This window comes from Tursiops truncatus, chromosome 1 (assembly GCF_011762595.2).
Source record: "Tursiops truncatus isolate mTurTru1 chromosome 1, mTurTru1.mat.Y, whole genome shotgun sequence".
NCBI classification, from domain to species: Eukaryota; Metazoa; Chordata; class Mammalia; order Artiodactyla; family Delphinidae; genus Tursiops; species Tursiops truncatus.
In genome coordinates this window covers 68,849,532-68,871,242 of record NC_047034.1, presented here as the reverse complement: position 1 = coordinate 68,871,242, position 21,711 = coordinate 68,849,532, and the positions used below count along the sequence as shown (strand labels likewise).

General features: G+C 51.1%; 1 protein-coding gene and 1 long non-coding RNA gene across 5 annotated transcripts in view; one reads left to right on the top strand and one right to left on the bottom strand.

The window, feature by feature from the left end:
- Window positions 1-1,931: 1,931 nt before the first annotated feature.
- VSIG8 (V-set and immunoglobulin domain containing 8) overlaps window positions 1,932-21,711 on the bottom strand; it is a 21,244-nt gene continuing 1,464 nt past the window's right edge. Inside the window, exons 2-8 of one of the 4 annotated variants that reach the window (XR_012332269.1) lie at window positions 19,214-19,389; window positions 18,456-18,657; window positions 18,114-18,332; window positions 17,242-17,367; window positions 16,729-16,906; window positions 10,982-11,550; window positions 1,932-2,318 (exon numbers count right to left, since the gene is read on the bottom strand). Coding sequence is in view for 3 of the 4 variants with exons in the window: in XM_033856667.2 (XP_033712558.1) it covers window positions 15,546-15,828; window positions 16,729-16,906; window positions 17,242-17,367; window positions 18,114-18,332; window positions 18,456-18,657; window positions 19,214-19,389 (1,184 nt within the window). In the remaining variant the exon portion in view is untranslated. Of the gene's footprint in view, window positions 2,319-10,773; window positions 11,551-15,125; window positions 15,829-16,728; window positions 16,907-17,241; window positions 17,368-18,113; window positions 18,333-18,455; window positions 18,658-19,213; window positions 19,390-21,711 lie in introns of those variants that run through there. The other 3 variants (XM_033856674.2, XM_033856671.2, XM_033856667.2) reach the window with 3 other exon arrangements.
- LOC141278896 (uncharacterized) overlaps window positions 19,388-21,711 on the top strand; it is a 16,533-nt gene continuing 14,209 nt past the window's right edge. The window contains exon 1 of the long non-coding RNA XR_012332297.1: window positions 19,388-21,519. This is a non-coding gene — a long non-coding RNA (uncharacterized lncRNA). The remainder of the gene's footprint in view (window positions 21,520-21,711) is intronic.

The following is a 21,711-nucleotide window of genomic DNA, read 5'->3' as shown; positions in this document are numbered from 1 at the left end:
AAGGTCACTTTGAAAGGAGCGCATGTGGGATGGAAGGTATTATTATTGTGGCCATCTCTGCAAAACACAATCTGTCACTGAGCGATTTTGTCTTAAAAAGCTCCGGAATATTGCCACTGGAAAAAATAATTGATGAACTAAACTTACACTTAAGAATTAGTAGATGATATGGTCCAGCATTACTCCCTCCCAAGTGTAACCGGATTTTTTTCTGGGACCTCACTCAAGTCTTGATGATAGAGGAAGGAGGCATTGAAGAAACAGGGGTAGGTTTTGAAGTATTTTCCTAGGACGGCTTCAATCCCTCCACCCAGGATGTCAGCCCTGTGCAAGGGGCTTCCCTCTTCTCCCCAGTTCCTGGGCAGTCACTTCACCTTAGACAAATGGTCAGCTCAGCTGGCCTCCAGATTCATATGGCCACTCCTGCACACGACTAGTCCTGGAATTTCCCTGCCTGCTGGCTCTGCTCAGAGGTCCCCTGCTGGCCACCTGACTTCACCTAGTCCTTATGCCTCCCCTGCATCCACTTCTCTCCCATCACCTTCTTCCAAGTCCACCTGAACAGTGCACATGGCCACAGTAGCTAATGCTGCTGCCACCTGTCATCAGAGGCATTCCCCAGGCCTGGTCAATGAACCAGGTAAAACTGGCCTTAGTCTTTAAAACTGATGTGAAAGAGAAAGCCCAGGGTCTAGCAAATGAGCCATGGTGGTTGAATGAGGGAAACACACACACACACACACCACTCCCCTTCTCTCTTCCCTTCATCTCCAGGGCCCGGCCTCAGATCAGAGCAGTTCTGGATGGGATGGGACCCACAGTTCTCCTTCACGCGGTAACCCTTGGTGACGTCATGTAGACGGTGGTTTTGTTGTGTGGTATGCCAGGGCCTTTTGAACGTATTCACGCTGCTCAAATCAACTGAGGTTCCCATCCCCAATGACTCATTTGTCCACTAGTGGAATAATTAACCCACCACAGTGTTCGTGTTGAAAAGCATCGGGATTGATGCTTTAAAAGTCACCCAGTCACAAATACTGATCGAGTGTGTGGCATGCACTGGGTACACTTCAGGGCACTGGGGACTCAGTAGTGAGTAAAGCAATGTCCTTCCTTCATGGAGTTTATATTCTAGATAATATAAGTAAGCAAGTAAGCACATGTCACATGTGGATAAGTTCTATTAAGAAAGCTAAGGTGGAGTAAATGGCAAGAGAATGGTGTGTTGGGGAGAAGGGGTCTGTCTTAGATAAGGGGATCAGAGGACACCTCCTCCTGATGAGGTGACATGCGAACAGAAGCCTAGGGCAGTGGAGTGAGCCATGCAGTGGCTGGGCAAAGGGCGTTCCAGAGAGCAGAGGATGCAAAGGCCCTGAGGGAGAGCATAGTTGGGGTTTATGAAGAAGAGAGCGGAGACCAGGGCAACTGGGCCAAAACAAAGGGGGTGGGGAAGGAAAGGGGAGGACCATAGTGATGGTCTGGGGCCACAGCACTTGGGACCTTGTGATCTGCAGAACACCCCGTTCCTGGGGTTAGGGAAGCCAGGAGCGACCCCTTCTGTTTGAGTGTCAGATTCCTCCCATAATGACCTTGGCACCATTAACTCCAGTGGGCTCATGGTCAGACCAGAATCCACTCCAAATCTGTGTTTGCTTTTCCTTGTTTTCATTATATCTCCTTTGAGCAAGAGCCTTTGTACCTGTCCTCTGTAAATACAAGAGCTGCTCGAGCAAAGGAGTCATGTGCCACGATGTCAGAAGGAATGGAGCGGGGAGGGTATCGCAAGAGAGAAGGGTTAGAGACACATTTTCTCACCAGTGGAGCTATGAGCACCCAATGCCTCATTTCAAAAAACAAAAAAACATTGGGGAAAGGAAAGGAAGATGGGGCAAGATAGGGGTAGGGGATTAAGAAGTACAAACTACAGTGCATAAAATAAATAAGCTATAATGATATACTGTATGGCACAGGGAATTATAGCCATTATTTTAGAATAACTTTAAATGGAGTATAATCTATGAAATATTGAATTACTATTTTGTACACTTGAAACTAATATAACATTGTAAATCAACTATACTTCAATTTTAAAAATTGATAGTATTTATCAATTTTAAAATTGATAAATAAAAAAATAACTGCTGCAAACATGAATGATATCTCTGGCAAATCTTCTTTCCATGTTTATTAAGAAGTAGCACCTATTCAGTTCATCAGCACTTGGTTATGTACTGGTCTTCAGAGGAAGCACCATCTCCTTCCAGACTTGACTCCATGGCTCCCTGCATCCGTTCTGCATGCAGGTTGAAGGAGGGCCTCTAAAATATACAATATATCCCTAGATTCAGGAAAGTTTTAGTGGGCTGTGCACTGGTCAGCACCGGTCCCATCAGCCAGGAGGGCCAGGCTGATCACATGGGTAAAGAGTGGGGATAGGGGACTTCCCTGGTGGTCCAGTGGTTAAGATTTCGCCTTCCAGTGCAGGGGGTGTGGGTTCGATCCCTGGTCGGGGAGCTAAGATCCCACATGCCTTGCGGCAAAAAACCAAAACATAAAACAGAAGCAATATTGTAACAAATTCAATAAAGACTTTAAAAGTGGTCCACATCAAAAAAAATTAAAGAGTGGGGATACCCCCACTGCACAACTAGCCCAGGTCCAGTTCTGGGAGCCACACCTCCAGGGAGACATTGGAAAACTCAAATGTCCAGAAAAGAATGACCAGATGGTGAAAAGTCTGGAAACCTCATCATATGAGAAATGATTAAAGAAACTGGGCACGTTTAGCTGATAACAAAAAGCTCAGAAGGCCATTAGTTCTCCAATATTTGAAGGGCTGTCACGCAAGCCCTACTGTGTAAGTGAGGCCAATGGAACATGTCTCTGTGAGGCAAATACCGACTCACATGAATAATAGGATCTTCAAGCTGGAAGGAAATTTTGTGGTTACTCAGTTCAAGTTTTTCATTTCTCAGGTGGAAGACTGAGGCCCGAAGAGACTGTTACTCCCTAGAATCACATACCTAGTCAGTGGCAGTCAATCAGAATTAGCTTTAGGTTATCTAAATCAACCCAGCCCCTTACTCTGCCCCATACTCCCAGGGAAGAACTTAATAACAAAAGGAGAAATCCAAATATGAAGTGAGCTGTTCCAATGAAGGTGCTTAATCAGAAACCATCTCAGAGCAATGCTATAGATCAGAGAATTTTCAGACTAGGTGGGAAGTTGCATTAGATCAGGAATGACAAATATGTGGTACATATATCCAGACTTCCACCTTCCATGACCATGTCGAACGTGGAGAACTAATTATGACACAATTTTCCCACTGAGTTCACAACACTCAAGTAACTCTGACCAATTGATTGAAGCGGGAAGCCAAGATGCTATTCCTGCCCTAGACAATCCATAAGATCCTTCCAACGTTAAGAATGGATTATAGGGCTTCCCTGGTGGCGCAGTGGTTGAGAGTCCGCCTGCCGATGCAGGGGACACAAGTTCGTGCCCCGGTCCAGGAAGATCCCACATGCTGTGGAGCAGCTGGGCCCGTGAGCCATGGCCGCTGAGCCTGCGCGCCCGGAGCCTGTGCTCCGCAACGGGAGAGGCCACAACAGTGAGAAGCCCGCGTACCAAAAAAAAAAAAAATATATATATATATATATATATATATTTAAGAACAATGGGAAACTATTTTTGGATGCAAGCAACAGAAACCAACTCTGGTTCTAACTAAAGTGGGAGAAAGAATTTATTAGAAATTCGTGGGTAGCTCAGTGTCGTAGTCAGCTTAAGCTGCTATAAAAGAATATGATATTCTAGGTGGCTTACAAACACCAGAAATTGATTTCTCATGTTTCTGGAGGCTGGGAAGTGCAAGATCAAGGCAACAGCAGATTCGGTGTCTGGTGAGAGCCAGACTTCCTGGTTCATAGACAGCTGTCTTCTTGCTGTGTCCTCACATGGCAGAAGGGGCAAGGGAGCTCTCTGGGGTCTGTTTTTAGGGGCACTAATTCTATTCCTGAGGACTCCATCCTCAGGACCTAATCACCTCCCAAAGATCTCACCTCCAAATATCATCACACTGGGAATTAGGTTTCAGCATATGAATTTTGGGGAACATAAATATTCAGTCTATAGCACTTAGAGAACCAAAGAAAACCCTGACCAACCAGGCCTTGGGAAGAACAAAGCCTGGTGGCCCTGGGGAATGCAAGCCTCAGGCCCCTTCCTTAGGGGCCACTGTGGGATAAATCTCTGTTTTCTGTTCCCATGTTACTCACTGAAGATTAAAACTCTCAACAAAAGATTGAGCTGGCCTTAGCTCTGGGGCAAAGGGCCAGTTACTCCTATGCTACCAAGTTCTGGTATGAAACTCGAATAGTGGGCTTCCCTGGTGGCGCAGTGGTTAAGAATCTGCCTGCCAATGCAAGGGACACAGATTCGAGCCCTGGCCCAGGAAGATCCCACATGCCGCGGAGCAACTAAGCCCGTGCGCCACAGCTACTGAGCCTGAGCTCTAGAGCCCGCAAGCCACAACTACTGAGCCCACGTGCCACAACTACTGAAGCCTATGCACCTAGAGCCCGTGCTCCCCAGCAAGAGAAGCCACGACAATGAGAAGCCCGCACACCACAACAAAGAGTAGCCCCTGCTCACCCCAACTAAAGAAAGCCCGCACACAGCAACGAAGACCCAACACAGCCAATAAATAAATAAATAAATAAAATTTATATTTAAAAAAAGAAACTCCAATAGTCCAAAATTTCTGAATCCAAATCTAGACTTCCAGGCCATTTGGAAGGTATATGTGTCAAAGTAGGAGGACAGGACATGTTTTATGTAACAGTTTGTTAGCCTGATTTATCATTACAAAAGTTAAGGGCAGGCCTGAATATGGGGACCCCTCTCCCTGGACTTTTTTCTGTCATGATTCCCATCCACCTCCTGAACCTGAGACCCTCCCCCTGCCGTCCCATGATGAAGAGCAAGCCCCCAGCTCACACTGCAGACCAGAATCAAACTGTTCTGGAATCAAACGGGGGACAACAGCCCCCTGATTCCCTGCAGGACTGAGCCGTGCATCTCCAGCGTTCATCATTCAGCGTGTCTCTTGCAGGCAGCTGCCGTGGCCAGAGACACAGGGAATACAGCTGTGAGTAGGGCAGATGGAGCTCTGCACCCAGGAAGCTTGCCATCTAGTTGGAGAGAGCAGCATGAAACAAATACACACAACGATGTAATTAAAATTGTGCTAAGCTCTAGAGAGGAAAAGGACTGAAAATTGTGAGCAAGAATAATGAGGGAGCAAAATATAGCTGTTGCAGGGCAACCCCAATGGCTCCTCTGAGGAGGGATGTTCCCGCTGAGACTAGCAGGGACAGTAGTTAGTAAAGCAAAGTAGGGAGGACTGCTACGCTGAGGATGAGCGTGCTGGGAAGACCTTCCGGAAAGACCTTGGCATATACGAACGTCTGAAGGAAGATCCCCATGGTCAGAGTTTAATGAGCAAGGGGGCCCTGGGAGGAGAAAACAGCAGAGGTCAGATCATGCAGGGTCTGGTAGGACATGGTAAGATTTAAATTTTAATTCTAAATGTAAACGGAGGCCACTGAAGAGTTTTAAGAAGGGAAATGATATGATCAGACTTGCACTTTTGAAAGCTCGCTCTGGGGGCTGTGTGGAGAATGGATTGATGCGGGGAGAGTGTGAAAGCAGGAAGATGAAGTTAGTGCAGGGATCCTGGCAAGACACGGTGATAGCTTTGAACTGAGGTGCGCGAGGGCGGGGGCGGGGTGAAGAAGTGGATGATTCGAGAAATACCTAGGAGCTAGACTAGACAGGACTTTTAGTTATGGGAAGGGGGGTCTGGGCGGGGTCAGGAATGACACTGGGGCGTCTGACCTGAGTAACTAAGCAGGTGGAGGTGCCGCTTACCCAAACTGGAAATACAGAAAGAAGGGCAAGTTTTAGGGGGAAGTTAAAAGTTAATTGGCCCTTAATTATCGGGGAACGGGACTTTAAAAGGAACAAGACATTTGGAGGCTGAACAATGTATTGGGTGGCATCATATGAAAATGGTCATTATTATACGTTAAAAAATGCTCAAATATAGGCGATTTCATACGACCCAAACTAATAATTTAAATGTAAATCGATTTAAGGAAGAGAAGCCATCGATCCCTCTGCCCCGGTCCACTCCCACCCAGGACAGCTGTTTCATGCCTGTAACCAGTTAAGTTTTTACATTCAGCTCCAGAATTACATTCTAGACCCCCCAACATGAACCTGAGGTTGAAAGGGCTGCAAGACAGCTCGGGCAGAGGGATCCTCCCACAGCACCCTCAGCGCCAACTGCCCCAGCAGATCCTGTCCTGGTCAGTTTCTCAGCCACCTGGCCTGAATCCTGCCTAGTCACCCCAGAGAGCCCCTAAACATTCAGGACCCGAGGTTAATAATGGTGGGGCACACTAGAGCTGCCTCTCTGGCCATGAGGGGCCGTCCTTGACCCCAACACCCTCTGAATGCAACCCACACCCTCAGCATTCAGAGTCCCACCTAGTTGTCCAGGTGGAGCCCCGATGCTGTCTCAGGAGAGCCTTTCCAAGCAGAGGCCGTGTCATGGTCAGACAGAGAAGAGCAGCACATCAGTCACTCGAAAGGAGTCATCGTCAGACACCATGATTGTCCCATAGAGATAGGTCTCACCAGCCAGGTCAGAGGCCCTGGGCCTCTCTCTGAGGCATCCTTTCGTGGGGGGACTTCAAGAGGAGCCGCCTCAGGGTCAGGCTGGCTGGGGAAAGGAGAGTCGTCGGCTATGCCTTGCTGGACGGTAAGGAGGGTGCAGCTTCCTGGGAATGGAAACCCGTGCCTGCCAGCAGGGGGCTCTCAGCCACAGAGCTGGAGGAGCGCTAAAGCAGAGACTATCTGGCTACTCAGTGCTCTGGACTGGGAATGTTTCTTATTCTTCCAAAGTGCCAATGGGTACTTAGGGGAGGGGAGGGCAGGGCTGAGAGTCAGAGGCAGTGAGGCAGCATGAATCAGGGCCTTGGGGTGGCGGTGTTCTCAGGCCAGCAGAGGAGTGTACTAGTGGTCTGCTGTGTCCCATCCCTTGAAGCTGTGGTCATCTAGCCATCACTGACTGCAGTGAACATCCTCTCCACTGACACACAGCCTCCTGTGAGACAGTCCAAGCACCCGGTTTGAGGGACACCCAAGCATCCCATCACCAAGTTCCCTCTTTGCCTCGGGGACCAACATAGCTTAAAGGCTGCCCTCAGAGCACAGCCTCATTTCTGGAGGACTGAGTCATCTGAGTCCCTTACGCTAAAGAGAAGAGGAGGGTCAGGTAAGTCCCGGGAAGATGGAGAGGAAGTTGGAGTTCCGGACAGATGAGGCTTCATGGTCACTTTCAGTGAAAGAAATAAGGGCCCTCAGACTGGACCGTGGAGAAGGACACACCTCCCTTCACGCTCACCCCTACCCCTTAGTGGGGAGCATACCAGCTGACACACACACCTTACCTCCCCTCTCCCCCAACCCCACCCTGGGAGGCCTTAAGATGGAGGTGACTCAGCAATTAGCAGCCCCATCTCACACCCTCCATTCCAGACAGGCCCAGATTTTGTCTGTCCCTGAACCTAACAAGCTCATGCACTTTGCCCCTTTTTGCAGGCTCTTCCCCTACCTCTCAGCCTAAAATATACTCTTTATCCACCTTGTTCTCCAATCAAATTTTCAAAGCCCAGCCCTAGGCACTCCTCCTCCCAGAAGACTTCCCTCAAGGAATCTCATAGCATCACCTCTCCTAGCCTTGCATGAAGCTGAATCAGCAGTCATGCGAATCATTCTTTAATTTTTCCAAATGGATTAATGGGCTCCCTAGGGAGGCTGGGAGCTCCTGGAAGGATCAGGTTTAATCCTGCAGTCCTACCACAGACACGCAGGAAGTGCATCGCCAAACATACTCGTGAACTAAATGGTTGATGCAGAAGTTGGGGACATAGAGGTGGAAGACACGTGACCATGGTTCAGACATCCCCTCAGTGAGGAAGCCAAAAGTCTCCGGTTGGGAGATTCTATATCACCCCGGCTTCTCTGTTGAGACAAAGTGTAGGTGAACAAGGGAGGAAACAGGGAGATCCGTTGAGACACTGCTGCTGTAATCCATGCAAAAGATGATGGTGGCTGGGAGCCGTTAGGTGGCAGTGGTGGAGGAGCGGATGTTCAGATTCTGGATCTAAGCAAGGTATAGCCAACAGGACTTCCTGACAGATTGGATGTTGTGGGGAGAGTGGTGAGAGAAAGAAAGGTATTAAAGAAGGACAGAGTGGCCATCAACTGCAGTGGGCAAGGCAGTGGGGGCAGTAGCTTTGGGGAAGACCAGGGGCAGGGTTTGCTGAGTTTGAGGTGTCTGTTACACATCGAAGCAGTTATGGGAGTGTGCAATGTGGGAGAGAGGCCTGGCCTGGGTGCATAAATTCGGGTTTTGTAGGCATATCCATTTTATTTACTTATTTATGTATTTGGGGGTACACTATTTTTTTTTTTTTTTTTTTTTTTTTTGCGGTATGCAGGCCTCTCACTGCAGTGGCCTCTCCCATGGTGGAGCACAGGCTCCGGATGCACAGGCTCAGCAGCCATGGCTCACGGGCCCAGCCGCTCCACGGCACGTGGGATCTTCCCGGACCAGGGCACGAACCCGCGTCCCCTGCATCGGCAGGCGGACTCTCAACCACTGCACCACCAGGGAAGCTCAATTTTTTTTATTAACATTTAAATTTCAAACAATGAGCTCAAGCTTATACTGGCCTTACATTTAGATTTGATATAAAGATCAATGGACAGGCAGCTTTGAGGGTACAATGTATTCAACAACTAGAGACAACCTAGGGTGTGGTATAACTATATATACTCAGGAGCACAAGTATAGGGACAAGCCATGTAATTGAAGGGAAAACCTCAGCCATTCAGGACTAAACACAGGTCCTTGGGCATATCGATTTTAGCTGGGTGGATAGATAGAAAGGTGGGGGGCCAGGTAGGAGATGATTCCCATCCTCATTCCTCACTTTTTCCGACTGAGTGTTCCATTCCTGGAACGGCTGATGGGTATTGAAAGGAAGGAATCCGATTTCCCCAAGGAACAATGTTATCATAGCAGATTAGGCTCCTGCCCAAGAACCTGTTGCTCAGTTTTTTAATGGCAGTGATCAGAAGATGGTATTTCCACAAGTCCTTAATATACCAAATGGAAAGCCTTCATGCTGTACAGGAAAGAGCTTCCTCAGGAGCCTGTTAGTCAAAGGAACAGGGGCACCTTGAGCTGCTCAGTAGAGCCATGCCTGGAGTGTCCACTTGCCCCAGTCCAGGGAGGCCTGGAGCTTCAGTGGGAGCTTTCCCAGGTCCTGCATGACTCTGCTCATTGGCTGCCAGGCCCTTTCAGGGAGGGCAGTTTTCACATGTACATTTGAGAAGGATCTGGGGGGATATGTGTGGCTTTGTCCGCCATGTGCCACTGAAGTCATTACGGGCATTGGCTATTGTCACCCTAAGTTAGGAGAGGAGTATTTAGTCCAATCTTTATCCATCACACTAAGTTTAGGGAAGGTCAGCTCATGAAGAGATTCTGAACTCTCGAAGGGAGTAGGTGTTGAGAAAAGAGGTGACACAGCCCTGCCCTCAGTGGAAGCCTAGTCTGATGGATATAAGAGGACGACAGGACATTCCCAGGACAGGGCAAAGATCACAAAGTAAACACCACTTCCCCTTATCTGGGAGCAGGGTAGAGACTAATCATGAAACAGGATACGGCCAGGCCACCTTTCTGAAGAACGGATGCTGGGTGAGAAAGAGGATGTGAGAGGGGGAGAGAGAGTTACAGGCAAGGAAAACAGCCTTGAGCAAGGGGCTGAGTCCCGCTGGGGGCTGGGTCTGGAGTCGGGGTTGGGAGCTGAATTGAATCCCAGCATCTGCGGAGCCAAGGAGATGAGCAAGTTCAGGCGAGTCAGGGCAGGAAGGGGAGGGGCCACAGGCTGCAGGTGGCATCCAGGCAGAAGAACGGGAGGTGCCCTGACCAAGGGCATCTGTAGGGCCTGATAGGCAGCAAGTGGGGCCTGTCGTCACTGAAGGAGCTCAGTTCCAAGGTGGAACTGATTCCCCCAAAAACGTTGAAGAAAATCTCTGTGCCCTCAGCTGGGAGGGTCTCTCCTCAGCTTTGGGAGAGCTGTGTGGAGACCCTGCTGGAGGGGCTGTCAGGTCAGTGCTCCATGGGGTGCTGCAGTGGGCACTGGGCCCAGTGGGCACACCCTGGTCCAAGGAGGGGCCTTGAGAATTCTCGCAGCTCATCCTCATGCCTGGCTCCGGACCATGCCGAGCTTGTGTTTCAGGTGCTTCCTGTTATTATTAGCTTCACCATTACTAAAGAGGACTGTCATCAATATTAATACATGCACGTGCCTCCCAGGATTCAGAAGCAAGGCCTGGTTCTCCTACTTTTCTAGTTGCTGCTTCCTGGGCTGCTTGACTCATCCCCCAGGTGGTGAGCCATCCCCCAAATTCAATCCTAAGGCTTCATTCTCCTCACTCCCTCCCTGCCTTGGACCTCCCACTGCCTCAGCCTCCACCCCCCACCCCTGTGTGGTTAGATCTCTGCCTCCAGGCCTGCCCTCCTCTGGGAGATGAAATTACATTGAAGACTAGGGACTTGGGATCAACCATTCGCAGAGCCCCTACTATGTACCAGGCTCTGTAATAAGCACGTCACACAAAACAGCCCTATTACTATTCCAATTTAAAGATGAAGAAATTAAGGCTTTGGGAGCTTAATAATAACAAGGAATCTACGTTTGTCTGAATCCAAAACTGAGGACTTTTCTTTTGCATATGTGGGCATGACTAAATCACAAATATTTAGTACAAGTTTTCTTCCTCCCTCTTTTCCTTCTTTTCGCCCCAAGACACCCAGCATGGGCCCACCATCACCTCAAACTCAGCCACTATAAAAATGAGCTCGAAAGCTTCACTCCATCCTCCTCTGCTCAATGACCTGCCTTTGTCAAGGGCTTCAGTCTCCTCCTTAACAGTGTCCCATCCTGCTGTCCTTCTAAAATATAACCAGAAAAAATAAATTAATAAAAATATAAATTAAAAAAAATAAATAAAATAAAATACACCTGGGAAGACTGCTGAGGGCAATGGCCACAGAAGGGTGGCAGAAGACTATGTTGTCCTCTTCTCACTGGCAGGCACAAAGACCATGCCCATGCTTTTCCACCATCTCCCTGCCTGTACAGTTCCACATCTCTCAACGTTCTTTCCCTTTGCCATGTTTTTCCTCATCTAACTGCAAGGAACTGAATGGAGACAATTTTGTTCCCGTACACCAGGAATAAATGAAATGATTCCTCCAGGTGGGCTGGATAGACAAAGAGCGTAAACTCCAGAGACTCACCTGAGGCTCCCTTGGAGCAGAGGCTACAGGGATAAACCTCCAGACAGGTTGCTGCTTAAGTTGTGACTCTGGGTAATGAATTCTCAAAACTCCTTTGTTTCTAGTGAAGCATGGAAAAAAAAAAAAAATTAATCCCTCCCCAGAGTCACACAATGTGACTGGGCCTAGAGTAACTGAAAGGTAACAGGGCAGCAAGGATAGTTATTCTACTAGGAGCACAGAAGAAAAATCACCGGGATTCCATACAGTCCTGCTCTTGAGAATTTCAGGTTTAAGAGAAGATGACTAGAGAATTACTTCCTAAAACCTAAGCAAGAGGACTAGAGAAGGAACTGAGTCAAGAAGGACTCAGAATGTCCCTTGAGTAGATTTTCCAGGGTTGGATGCCCTGGGAGACCCATTCACGGAAATTCTGTGGATGCCAAGTTAGGTTTCTGATGGTTACCAAGGACATATAATTATCTGAATAAGTTTTCATCGACCAGAGGAACTAGGATTCAGTTTCCGCAAGGCTGGGACACAAAAAGGCAGAACTAGGAAGTGGGATGAAGACAACTGACTTGGTGCTGTCTGTGTCTCTCTGGAAAAATGAGAAAAATCAAGACTGAACTTAAGATTCCCTCTCTATTTATTTATTTATTTTTGGCCGTGTTGGGTCTTTGCTGCTGCGCGCAGGTTTTCTCTAGTTGCAGCGAGCTGGGGCTACTCTTCGTTGCAGTGTGCGGGCTTCTCATTGCAGTGGCTTCTCTCGTTGCGGAGCACGGGCTCTAGGCGTGCGGGCTTCAGTAGTTGTGGCATGTGGGCTCAGTAGTTGTGGCTTGTGGGCTCAGTAGTTGTGGCTTGTGGGCTCTAGAGCGCAGGCTCAGTAATTGTGGCGCACGGGCTTGGTTGCTCCGCGGCAGGTGGGATCTTCCCTGACCAGGGCTCGAACCCGTGTCCCCTGCATTGGTAGGTGGATTCTTAACCACTGCGCCACCAGGGAAGCCCCAAGATTCCCTCTCTTGAAGCAACATTTGTGTACACAGCCTTCTGCCTGCCTGGGGACGTGGTCTGCCTAAGTTTTGCAAGCCAATCATTAAATGCTGCCATTATTAAAATTTAAACTATATCAATTTACAATTAAGTGAATTCTTCTGAGACACAGGAGATAAGTACTCAAAATTCATCCCTTCCTAATTAGTTTCTATAGTTCCTGATTGTCTCAGGTCTTGAGGTTATTTACTTCGGCAGGGATGGTGTGTTACTGCACATTTCTCACGATTCCACACCAGGACATCACGCTGGTAGCCTGAAAGCAGCCATGATAGGAGAATTTTATTCAGGGAAATAGCACATGATACACATCAGGGCTTCCCAGCCCCCTATACCCTCAACCTCGCTCCCAAAGCCACTGGTAAACATTTACCACCAGAAATTGTTCTCCTCTAACACTGACAAGATTTCACGCAGGAGAAATGAAAAAAGGTCAAGGTGTCCCTGAAGCAAAACCTTAGAAGCAGAAACTTCCCTCCCTCCTCACCCAGAGGTGATAAGTGCAGTGATAATTTATTTAGGGATTCGGGAACTCCCCTGGCTTCTCTGTTGAGTCACCCTGCCAAAAGTTGTTTGCAGAGTCTCTCTAAAATCTCTTACGGCTCTTTAAAGAGCTTTTCTTGCCAGAGCCTCGCTGTTCTCACCTTTCAAAGGAAGGCTAAGTCTGAGCCCAGCTCCCTGGTTGCTAGAATGGGGAAGATGATGTCATTCAACACAACCTGTACAGCTGACTGACTCTGTCCCTCACCTCCTTGCAGAAAGCTGAGCTGGAGGCTCCTCAGACTGGGAGAGCCCTCCCCAAGTCACCCTATTCAATCCCCTGCCTTAGGGCAAAAGTGTGCCAGGCCCAGCGCCCTGCTTGAAGCTCTAACTATTTTTTTTTTTTTTTTTTTTTTTTTTTTGCGGTACGCGGGCCTCTCACTATTGTGGCTTCTCCCGTTGCAGAGCACAGGCTCCGGATGCGCAGGCCCAGCGGCCATGGCTCACGGGCCCAGCCGCTCCGCGGTATGTGGGATCTTCCCAGATCGGGGCACGAACCCAGGTCCCCTGCATCAGCAGGTGGACTCTCAACCACTGCGCCACCAGGGAAGCCCAAAAGCCCTAACTATTTATGAACAAATCATCCTATAGGTGCTCATAAATGTTTCCAAATAAATGAGGGGATGGATGGTTCCTGCAGTTCTGTTCCCCTCACTGCTTAATCCCTTTACCCGCTGTATCCCCATCCATCCTCAATAATCCCCACCTCCCCGCCCTCACTCCAAGACGTTTGTTCCTGGCTCCCTCTGTCCCATCATCATCTCCACTTTCTCTTCCCAAGCTCTATCAAGGCAGAACCAGAGATGCCATCACGCTTTTGCAAATAACCAAGCCAACCAGAAGGGTTTCCTAGTTATGTACAACCAAGCATGGTTTGGGGGCTTCCTCTGTCAACAAACTCTGAGGTCCATCCATACCGCACACTTCACCTGGCCACAGGGTAGAAGCAGAAAGAATTAGGAAGCCCAGCTTCTCCTCAAGAGAAGAAGAGACACTGGGCTCTCAACAGGCAGATGACAACAGGGCAGAGGCAGGTAGAACAGAGTGACCTTCAAGTACTATGCTCTTCAGAAGACCCTCAACCCCTAGACTAGGCATCGGTCCATTTTTTTGCCTGTTGCAGTCATCCTGTATGGAATACAGCCACTTGGTCCACTAGAGGCAGCTGAATTGGAAATGTGACGCTTAGGGCTCCCTAAGAGTAGAACTTGGACCAAGGGATAAAAACTATGTGGGGTCCAAAATTGGGTTGAAAAGGAGAAATATGGATATATCTCTGACCGTCAGAGGCCAAATGGACTGCTTTGAGAGGTAGTGAGATGCCACTGCAGGTATTCAAGAAGAGGTCTTTTGTCAAGAAAATATCTTTTGTCAGGCATGCAGTAGAAGGAATCCAAATGTCAAAGAAAAAGCCTGATGTCCCAGAGTCAGACATGCCTGGATCAAAACCTGTTATTACATTTGTGGCCTTGGTTAAGATAACTAGATCCTCTGAGCCTCAGTTTCTTCATCTGTATAATGGATACTGCACCTCACAGGATTAAAGTAAGGATTAAATTAGACAAAACATGGGAAAGTACCTGGAATTCAGAGGGTGCCCAAAAAATGTCAATCCCCCTTCCATTAAAAAAGGGACTAGGTTAGAGGCATTTGGTCTTTCTACCCCCAGAGTATGACTCTGAAACCCTTCCCGGTTTTTGAGAAGGATGGCATACATCTGGGAGAGATAAGGAAGTCAAGATTTCGTAGGTAAGGAGAGAAGGAAGGACGATGCTGAGAATGGTCAGGGGATATTCAGAGAGGTCATCCCTGCCAGTACCTTGTTTCCTTTCTTTTGATTTCTGGAATAAAAGAGAAAAGTGGGATTCTGGATTTAAAATCAAGCCTGAGGAGTCTCAGTTTCCCCATCTGCATAGGGAAGGAATAGGATTAGACAGCCCCTTCCAGCTCTAACTGTTCCCGATCTAAGGAGGGGGAGGGGGGAAATGGTGCAGAAATGATGCGGGACGACAGAGGGAGCAACGCCCCCCCCCCCATCCCTGAGCAGGGCCCACCACCCTGACCCCATGCCCAACCCGCCGTGGAACCACAGTCACCTCAGTCTCGAGTCTTACATTTTCTTTATTGTGCTAACACTGCCGCCTCGGAGCTCAGGCCTCACACGCACAGTTCAGCCCAGACCCCCACCCACCCGGCCCCCGGGTCTCTCTGCCTTGGCTGGGGACACCTGGTCTCCGGCCTCCAGCGCTCTCGGACACTTCCTCCTCCCTCCCTCTGCCCGAGCCTCAGGGCCGCGGGGCTGCGGAGAGGGCCGAGATGGTCTCTATTCCCTCCCCCTCCCCCTCCCACTTTAGGGGAGGAGGCGCAGCCGCCCAACTCCGCTCCCGAGGGAAACTCTTCCAGGCCCCCTGCCGCCAGGCGGCCCTAGGCAGGCGAGGTCGGCGCCGGCCCGAGCGCGTCCCCAGGTGCAGGCAAAGAGCCCGCACCCTCCTCCTGGCCGGGCAGGAGCCGGGCGCCGCGCGCTCACACCAGGAGGCCATCCTTGCACGGCAGCGGCCCCTCGGCGGCGCAGGCGGCTGGCTCTGCACTCTGGACCTTGACGTAGACCCGGGACTGGTCCGCTTTGCAGTCTAGAGCGGCGGCAGCGGCGCTGGACGCCAGGGCCAAGTCCTCGGGGCCTTCGCAGTGAGGAGGCGCGTATTTGAGGCTCAGAGAGTGCCTGATCTTCTGCATCGGGTACCCCAAGATGTGCGTAACGCTGCTGCCGCGCCTTTTGGCCTTGCACCCGGGCGCCACGTCGTCCTCTCTGTGGAAAACAGCAGGCGCGCGGGTGAGCGGGCTCCTCCGCCGCGCGGCGTGGGCACGGCCTGGGCAGAGCCGGGGGCTCTTGGCAACCTCTCCTCTCCCGCGCCTCCCTCCGCCTGCCCTCGCCTCTCAACCTCAGCCTCGACCTACTCTTTTCTCTGCCTCTTCCTGGGCCAGCGACCCCGCAGGACTCCCGGGGGCACCATCCCCACCCTCCAGACAGGGCTTGTCCACACGTGTCCGGACAGCCCACGGTAGGCAGGCAGCCCCATCCAGGCGCCCTCCACTCCCCTTCTGAGCTTTTCGCAGGACCACCGGCTCGGATAGAGAGGTCACCTTGGAGATCCAGAAGGAGCTGCTTTCCCTGTCCTTTCCTTAACTAACCTTGACCTTGCCCACCCCCCTTCTCCTCACCTGCCTCTTAATCTTCTCCCTCTTTTCCTCCATACCCAGGGCATTGCAATCATTAGCACTGCTAGTCTTGTTCTATTTTTATTTCTAGTTTGTTTCTAATATAAGTTATTAGCGCTATTATTTATATTAATTAACTCTTCTTAAGTAAGCATGTCCAAGAGTTCTCACCGGTGCAATACAGGGGAAAAGTGAGAAAATACATACAGGCCCTGCCCTGCAGGAGCTTACAGTCTAGATAAGACAGACAGACAGGTGCAAAGACGGGAGGGGGATGGAGGGCAGGGAAGCAGAAGTGAAGACTGGACATGGGAAGGGGGAGAGAGAAAAAACATACGACGAGTGGCCAGTCAACATGCTGGGGTCCCAGCACTCCATGGCGATGGCAGGCAGGGTTGGGGTGGGGATCCCAGCCAGCCGGTGGCAGGCAGGGGTGAGAAGGGGCAGGGCGCCAGCCCCCTGCAGCACAGCAACAGGCATCAGATTTTACCTGATATCATTAGGCAAGTCGCAGCAGGCATTTCTGCGGACCTGGCTACGGCAGCAGAAGGCACCGCGGGGCCCCCTGCAGCAGCAGCGGACGAGCCCCCAGATGCCCAAAATCAGGCAGCCCAGCAAGAGTAAACAGCCCAGCACTATGCCAATGATTATTCCTATGTGCGCGACTCCTGGGGAGAGAAATAAAGATTAGTCAGGCTTTCTGCAGACTGACAGATGCCTGGCTAACCAGGAGTTGCAGGGGCAGGGTGTCTGTGGGAAAGAGGATGGGGGACCCAGGGTATCTCAGGGCCCCTGGACACACAGGGAGGAATATATGGAGAGATGCAAGTTAACCCCTCATGTCTGCATGTTTCTCCTAGGGCTTCCCAGCTGCCCCTGGCAGAACTATGCACTGATGGCAGTGGGAAGGCAGAGCCAGTTGAGGCTCCAATATACAGCACAAGTTTCTCCAGTCCAACCCTCCCAGCCACGGGGCCTCCAGGGCCACTGCCCCTGCACCCACCTGAGACCTTCACCTCCACCACACATACGCTGTGGCCTGCATGGTTGGCCACTGTGCACTGGTACAGCCCATTATGCTTGTGGGAGAGATGCTTCAACACCAGCTCACCGTGGCTCATGCCTGAAACTGAAGGAGCATCAGAGAGCTATGGTGAGGCCAAGGGGCCTGGTCTCTGAGAGCTTCACCCCAGCCTAGACCACTGCAGGGTGGGGCATGGAAGGAGGGAAGGGTGTGCGCACACACACAGGTCCACCCCACTCTCCAGGTGAGTCACCTTCTCCCTGCTGAAACAGAGAGGCAAGGAAGGGACCCTTTCCCAGCAACAGGAGAGAAACCATGAATTCACTCTGTGACCTTAGGGAAATATGTCCCCTCCCTGAGCCCTGGTCTCCTCATTTGTACAGCGAGTACAGGGTTACACCAGAGGAAGTCTAAGGTCTCTTCCAGCTCTGCTAGTCTTTGATTGTGAGTACTAGGCAGCTTCTGCCTGTGCCAGAAGCTTTATACACCTCATCCATTTAATCCGTACCTGCCCCTGGAAGATAGACATTATCATTCCCTTTTCATATACTGTAGAATGAAACTAAGGCACAGAGAGGTGAAGCCACTTGCCTGGGTCTTGTAGCCAGTTGTGGTCCAGCCAGGATTCAAGCCCAGCTCTACCTCAGACCATGCTCTTTCCAAATTAACCATACTGCTTTCAACGGACTCTCCCCTTTTGCCTCCTCTTCCCTCCATAGCAGCTTCTGGAACAGGCTCACAGGAGGGGTCTCCCACAGCGGTTTTATGTTTGACTTGGCGCCACTGATGAACCAGGGAAGCCCCAGCGGGACCCAGCGTCCCAATCTTCCCCTCTCCCCGGGTCCCCTCACCTTGACTTGTGGAGCTGAAGGACTCGTCGTAGGAGAACTCAGACTGGAAGGTGTCCTGGGACTGGTAGGAACTGGCACGGTAGGGGTGGGCGCTCCACCTGATCCTGTTCCACTTGTAGATGAAAGGCGGGCTGCCCCCACTGACGAAGCACTTCAGCACCACGTCGTGGCCGTATAACATGTGGCCCTCAATCCAGCACTTGGGCTCCACAGGCCGTGCTGCAGGGGAGGGGGCAGTTGTGAGCCAGCGTCCAGCCAAGAGGCAGAGCCAGGCTCAGGGTGGCCAAGCCGCCCTTGGCTCTGACGTCTGGGGAAGAGGAGCTCAGAGGAGTTTGGTCATACCTGCGACAGTGATGATGACCGTCCGGGTGGCCACGGTGGTCTTCTTCACCCGGCACTCATAGGTAGCTGCGTCGGATATCTGCAGGTTCGAGAGGTTGATAGAGGCATCGTACTGGCTGGGATCTGGGGCTGCAAAGTGGGCCCTCTGCTGCAGATCGGGGAGGTCGCCATGGTTGGCCCTCTTGTCCCCGTAACTAAGGAACTGTGAAGAGAAGAAAACAGAGATGGTGAGACAGGGAGAGCCAAGGAAGGCCCTGTGGTTTGGCTGTCTTGGGCAATGCACTGAACTTTTCTGAGACTCCGCTTTCTCAGCTGAAAAATGGGAACAATGATGCCTGATCCACTGACTTTTAACAGAATGTGTGAGATCAGATAAGATCAAGCACTCTCTGCCTAACGTCTACCTTCCAGGGGCCTGTGAGGATTAAATGGGATGAGGTGTATAAAGCTGCTGGTACACAGAGCAGCTGACTGGTACTCAAAATCAAAGACTATCATCGGAGCTGGAAGTATATTGTCTGGGCCAGGACAGTGCCTCGTCTTCCCTTTGGAGTGGGGTGGGAGGAAGCTGACTCACTGGCTGACTTGATCGGTGATTACAGAGCTCCTCCCTGTTCCCTCATTCTCTGAGAAGTCTTGGGGGAAGTTCAAGGCCTCGGTTTTCTTATCTGCCCTGCTTTTCCCCTCAGGGTGCTGGCTGCCCAACAGGTAGATACCATGAAGTGTAGAGTAAGGGGAATCCTGTGCCCAGCACCTACCACTTTCTCCTGACGTGAGGGTTCTGGGTTGACCTGCATCCACTCAATGCCCAGCGCATCAGAACCAGAGTCCTCAGGGTCCAGGATGTAGGGGCAGTTCAGTCTCACGCTGTCACCTTCTGCCAGGTTCAGGACTTCTTTTGCATTCCCACTGATCCGCACAGCGGGCAGCAGTGCTAGGACACAGGCAGGGCAGATGGGGTAAGGGGAGCAGGACCAGGGCTTGGGTGGCCAGCTTCAGCCCCCCTCCCTCCACCATTCCTGTCAGTGGCGACCCAGGGCTCAGTGAGGGTTCCACAACGAGGAGGGGCTGCTCTGAGCGTGTGCATAGGTGTGTGCGTGAATTGATAGACGCATGTCTATGCAGACTTGTGTAAGCATGTCTCTATTGTACGATTGTGTAGGGTTGCATCTATACAGTTTGTATATGTATATAGCTGTTAAGAATGCTTGTATGGGGGACTTCCCTGGTGGTCCAGTGGTTAAGACTTCGCCTTTCAATGCATTGGGTTCGGGTTTGATCCCTGGTCGGGGAGCTGAGATCCCACGTGTCTCGCGGCCAAGGAACCGCGACATAAACATAAAACAGTGATATTGTAACAAATTCAATAAAGACTTTAAAAACAGTCCACATCAAAAAAATCTTAAAAAAAAAAAAGAATGCTTGTATGATTGTGTATCCATGTATGGGTGTATACACATATGTACGTTGCATGTTTACGAGTGTTTGTGGCTGCTTATGTGTACTGTAGGGAGATTCACACACATGACCAGGTAGAGTGTCTGCTTATATATTTACGTGACAGCGCATGTGTGTGCGTGTGTGTGCGTGTGTGTGTGTACAGGCACATGGAGCACATAGAGTTGTTAAGTGCTCTGATGGAAGAGGCTCGTTGGTTAAAAGCCACCTCTGTCTGGGCCAAGTGAGGTGATCGTGTCTAGAGGCAGGAGGATGGACACCGTGGCCCCTGGAGTCCCTTTCCAGCCCAAGGAGCAGGAGAATGCGTATGTCTCTGTGTGTCTGTGTATGACAGCGTGTGTCTCTGGCTGTATGCCCGTGTGACAGTGAGTGCCTGGCTGTGTAAGTGCTCTGAGTGATAGTGCGTGCCTGTGCGTGACTGTGACCGGGAGCCTAGCTGGGTCTGTGTGTGATAGTGAACGATGGTGCTGGGACCATGGCCACACGCATCTGTAGGACTGGTGAGCCTCGCGTGAAGGCGTGTGGCATTGTGTGCTTTGCGTCCTTCCCCTTGTGTGATCGTGTGGCCACCTCCACGTGCTCGCTCCAGTTGGGGCCCCTCCCGCTACTGCCAGCCTCAGTCGCACTGAGTCAGCCTGGGATGAAGAGCCAGGATCTGGAAGCTCAGGAGTGATCTCTCCCTCCCTAACCTGAAGCCCCAGGCAAGCGCTAGCCCCAACCGGTTGGACCCAGAGAGGAATATGAAGGTGGAGGTGTGCCCAGGGCCCCAACCCTGGCTGGGCCGGCAGCATGCCACCTCCCAGCCTCCTGCAATCCTCCCTCTGCCGGCCCCTCCCCCAGCCTGGCTCACTCTCCTCCTGTGAGAGGCAGCAAGTCCTTTGGAGCCCCAGCCCTTGGTCTCAGCAACTCATCGTGCTCTGCCCTTCTCTGGCTCTCTCCTGGGACCACCTTCACACTTGGAGAGCATCTCACACACACAGTTGCACACTGTCACAGCCAAAGAGATCAACACATAGACACACTCTTATAAGCCTTCAAAATGCAGATACCTACCTATGCAGTCCCACCTTCTCACACACACACACACTGTCGAATCCATACAGACACACATCTACACACAAACACAAGTGCGCATTAATCCAGAAGACACACCCGCTGTGCACACTTAGAGCCCCGCCTGTGTATTCATGCAAGACCAGACATACCTGCAGAAGCTTAGTCTGGTTCTAGAGAGCCAGCAGGCACCCTTTCAACACCCCTAACAACTCAGGCATCACTGAACCTGCCCCTCGGAATCCTGGCTGGGCCGTCAGCCATGTCCTAACCCCCGCTAGGCTCCAGGTTAACCCAGAGCAGGCAGGCTAGCTGCTGGGGGCTTTAACGGGACCTGGTGATGCCTCCTCCAGCGCCAGGCCAAGCTAACACCAGCCCACTCCTGAGATAAGGATCCTGATGCCATCTGCCAGGTCCTGGGCTGTCACAAGGCAAACCACGAATGAGCCAGAGCTCAGCAGAGAGCAGAGGCCCCACCCTGGGGAAGGACTGCCGAAAGCAGCCCACAACAAGAGAATGGTCTCCATGCCCTGGGAGCCAGCCGGACAGGAAGGTAAGTATTCCGGGAAGGGGGCTTGAGAAGGAAGGACAGGCTGGAAGAGGGTGCCTCCACCCTGCACTAGGCAGAGTGTCTGCCCTTGTCCCAGGCCAGGGAGCCTCACCCTAGCCTTTCCGACTCCCTAAAAGCTTTCTCAACCTCCTGCCAAGGGTTCCAGCCTTTCTGCACCCCTCACTCTCCTGAGGA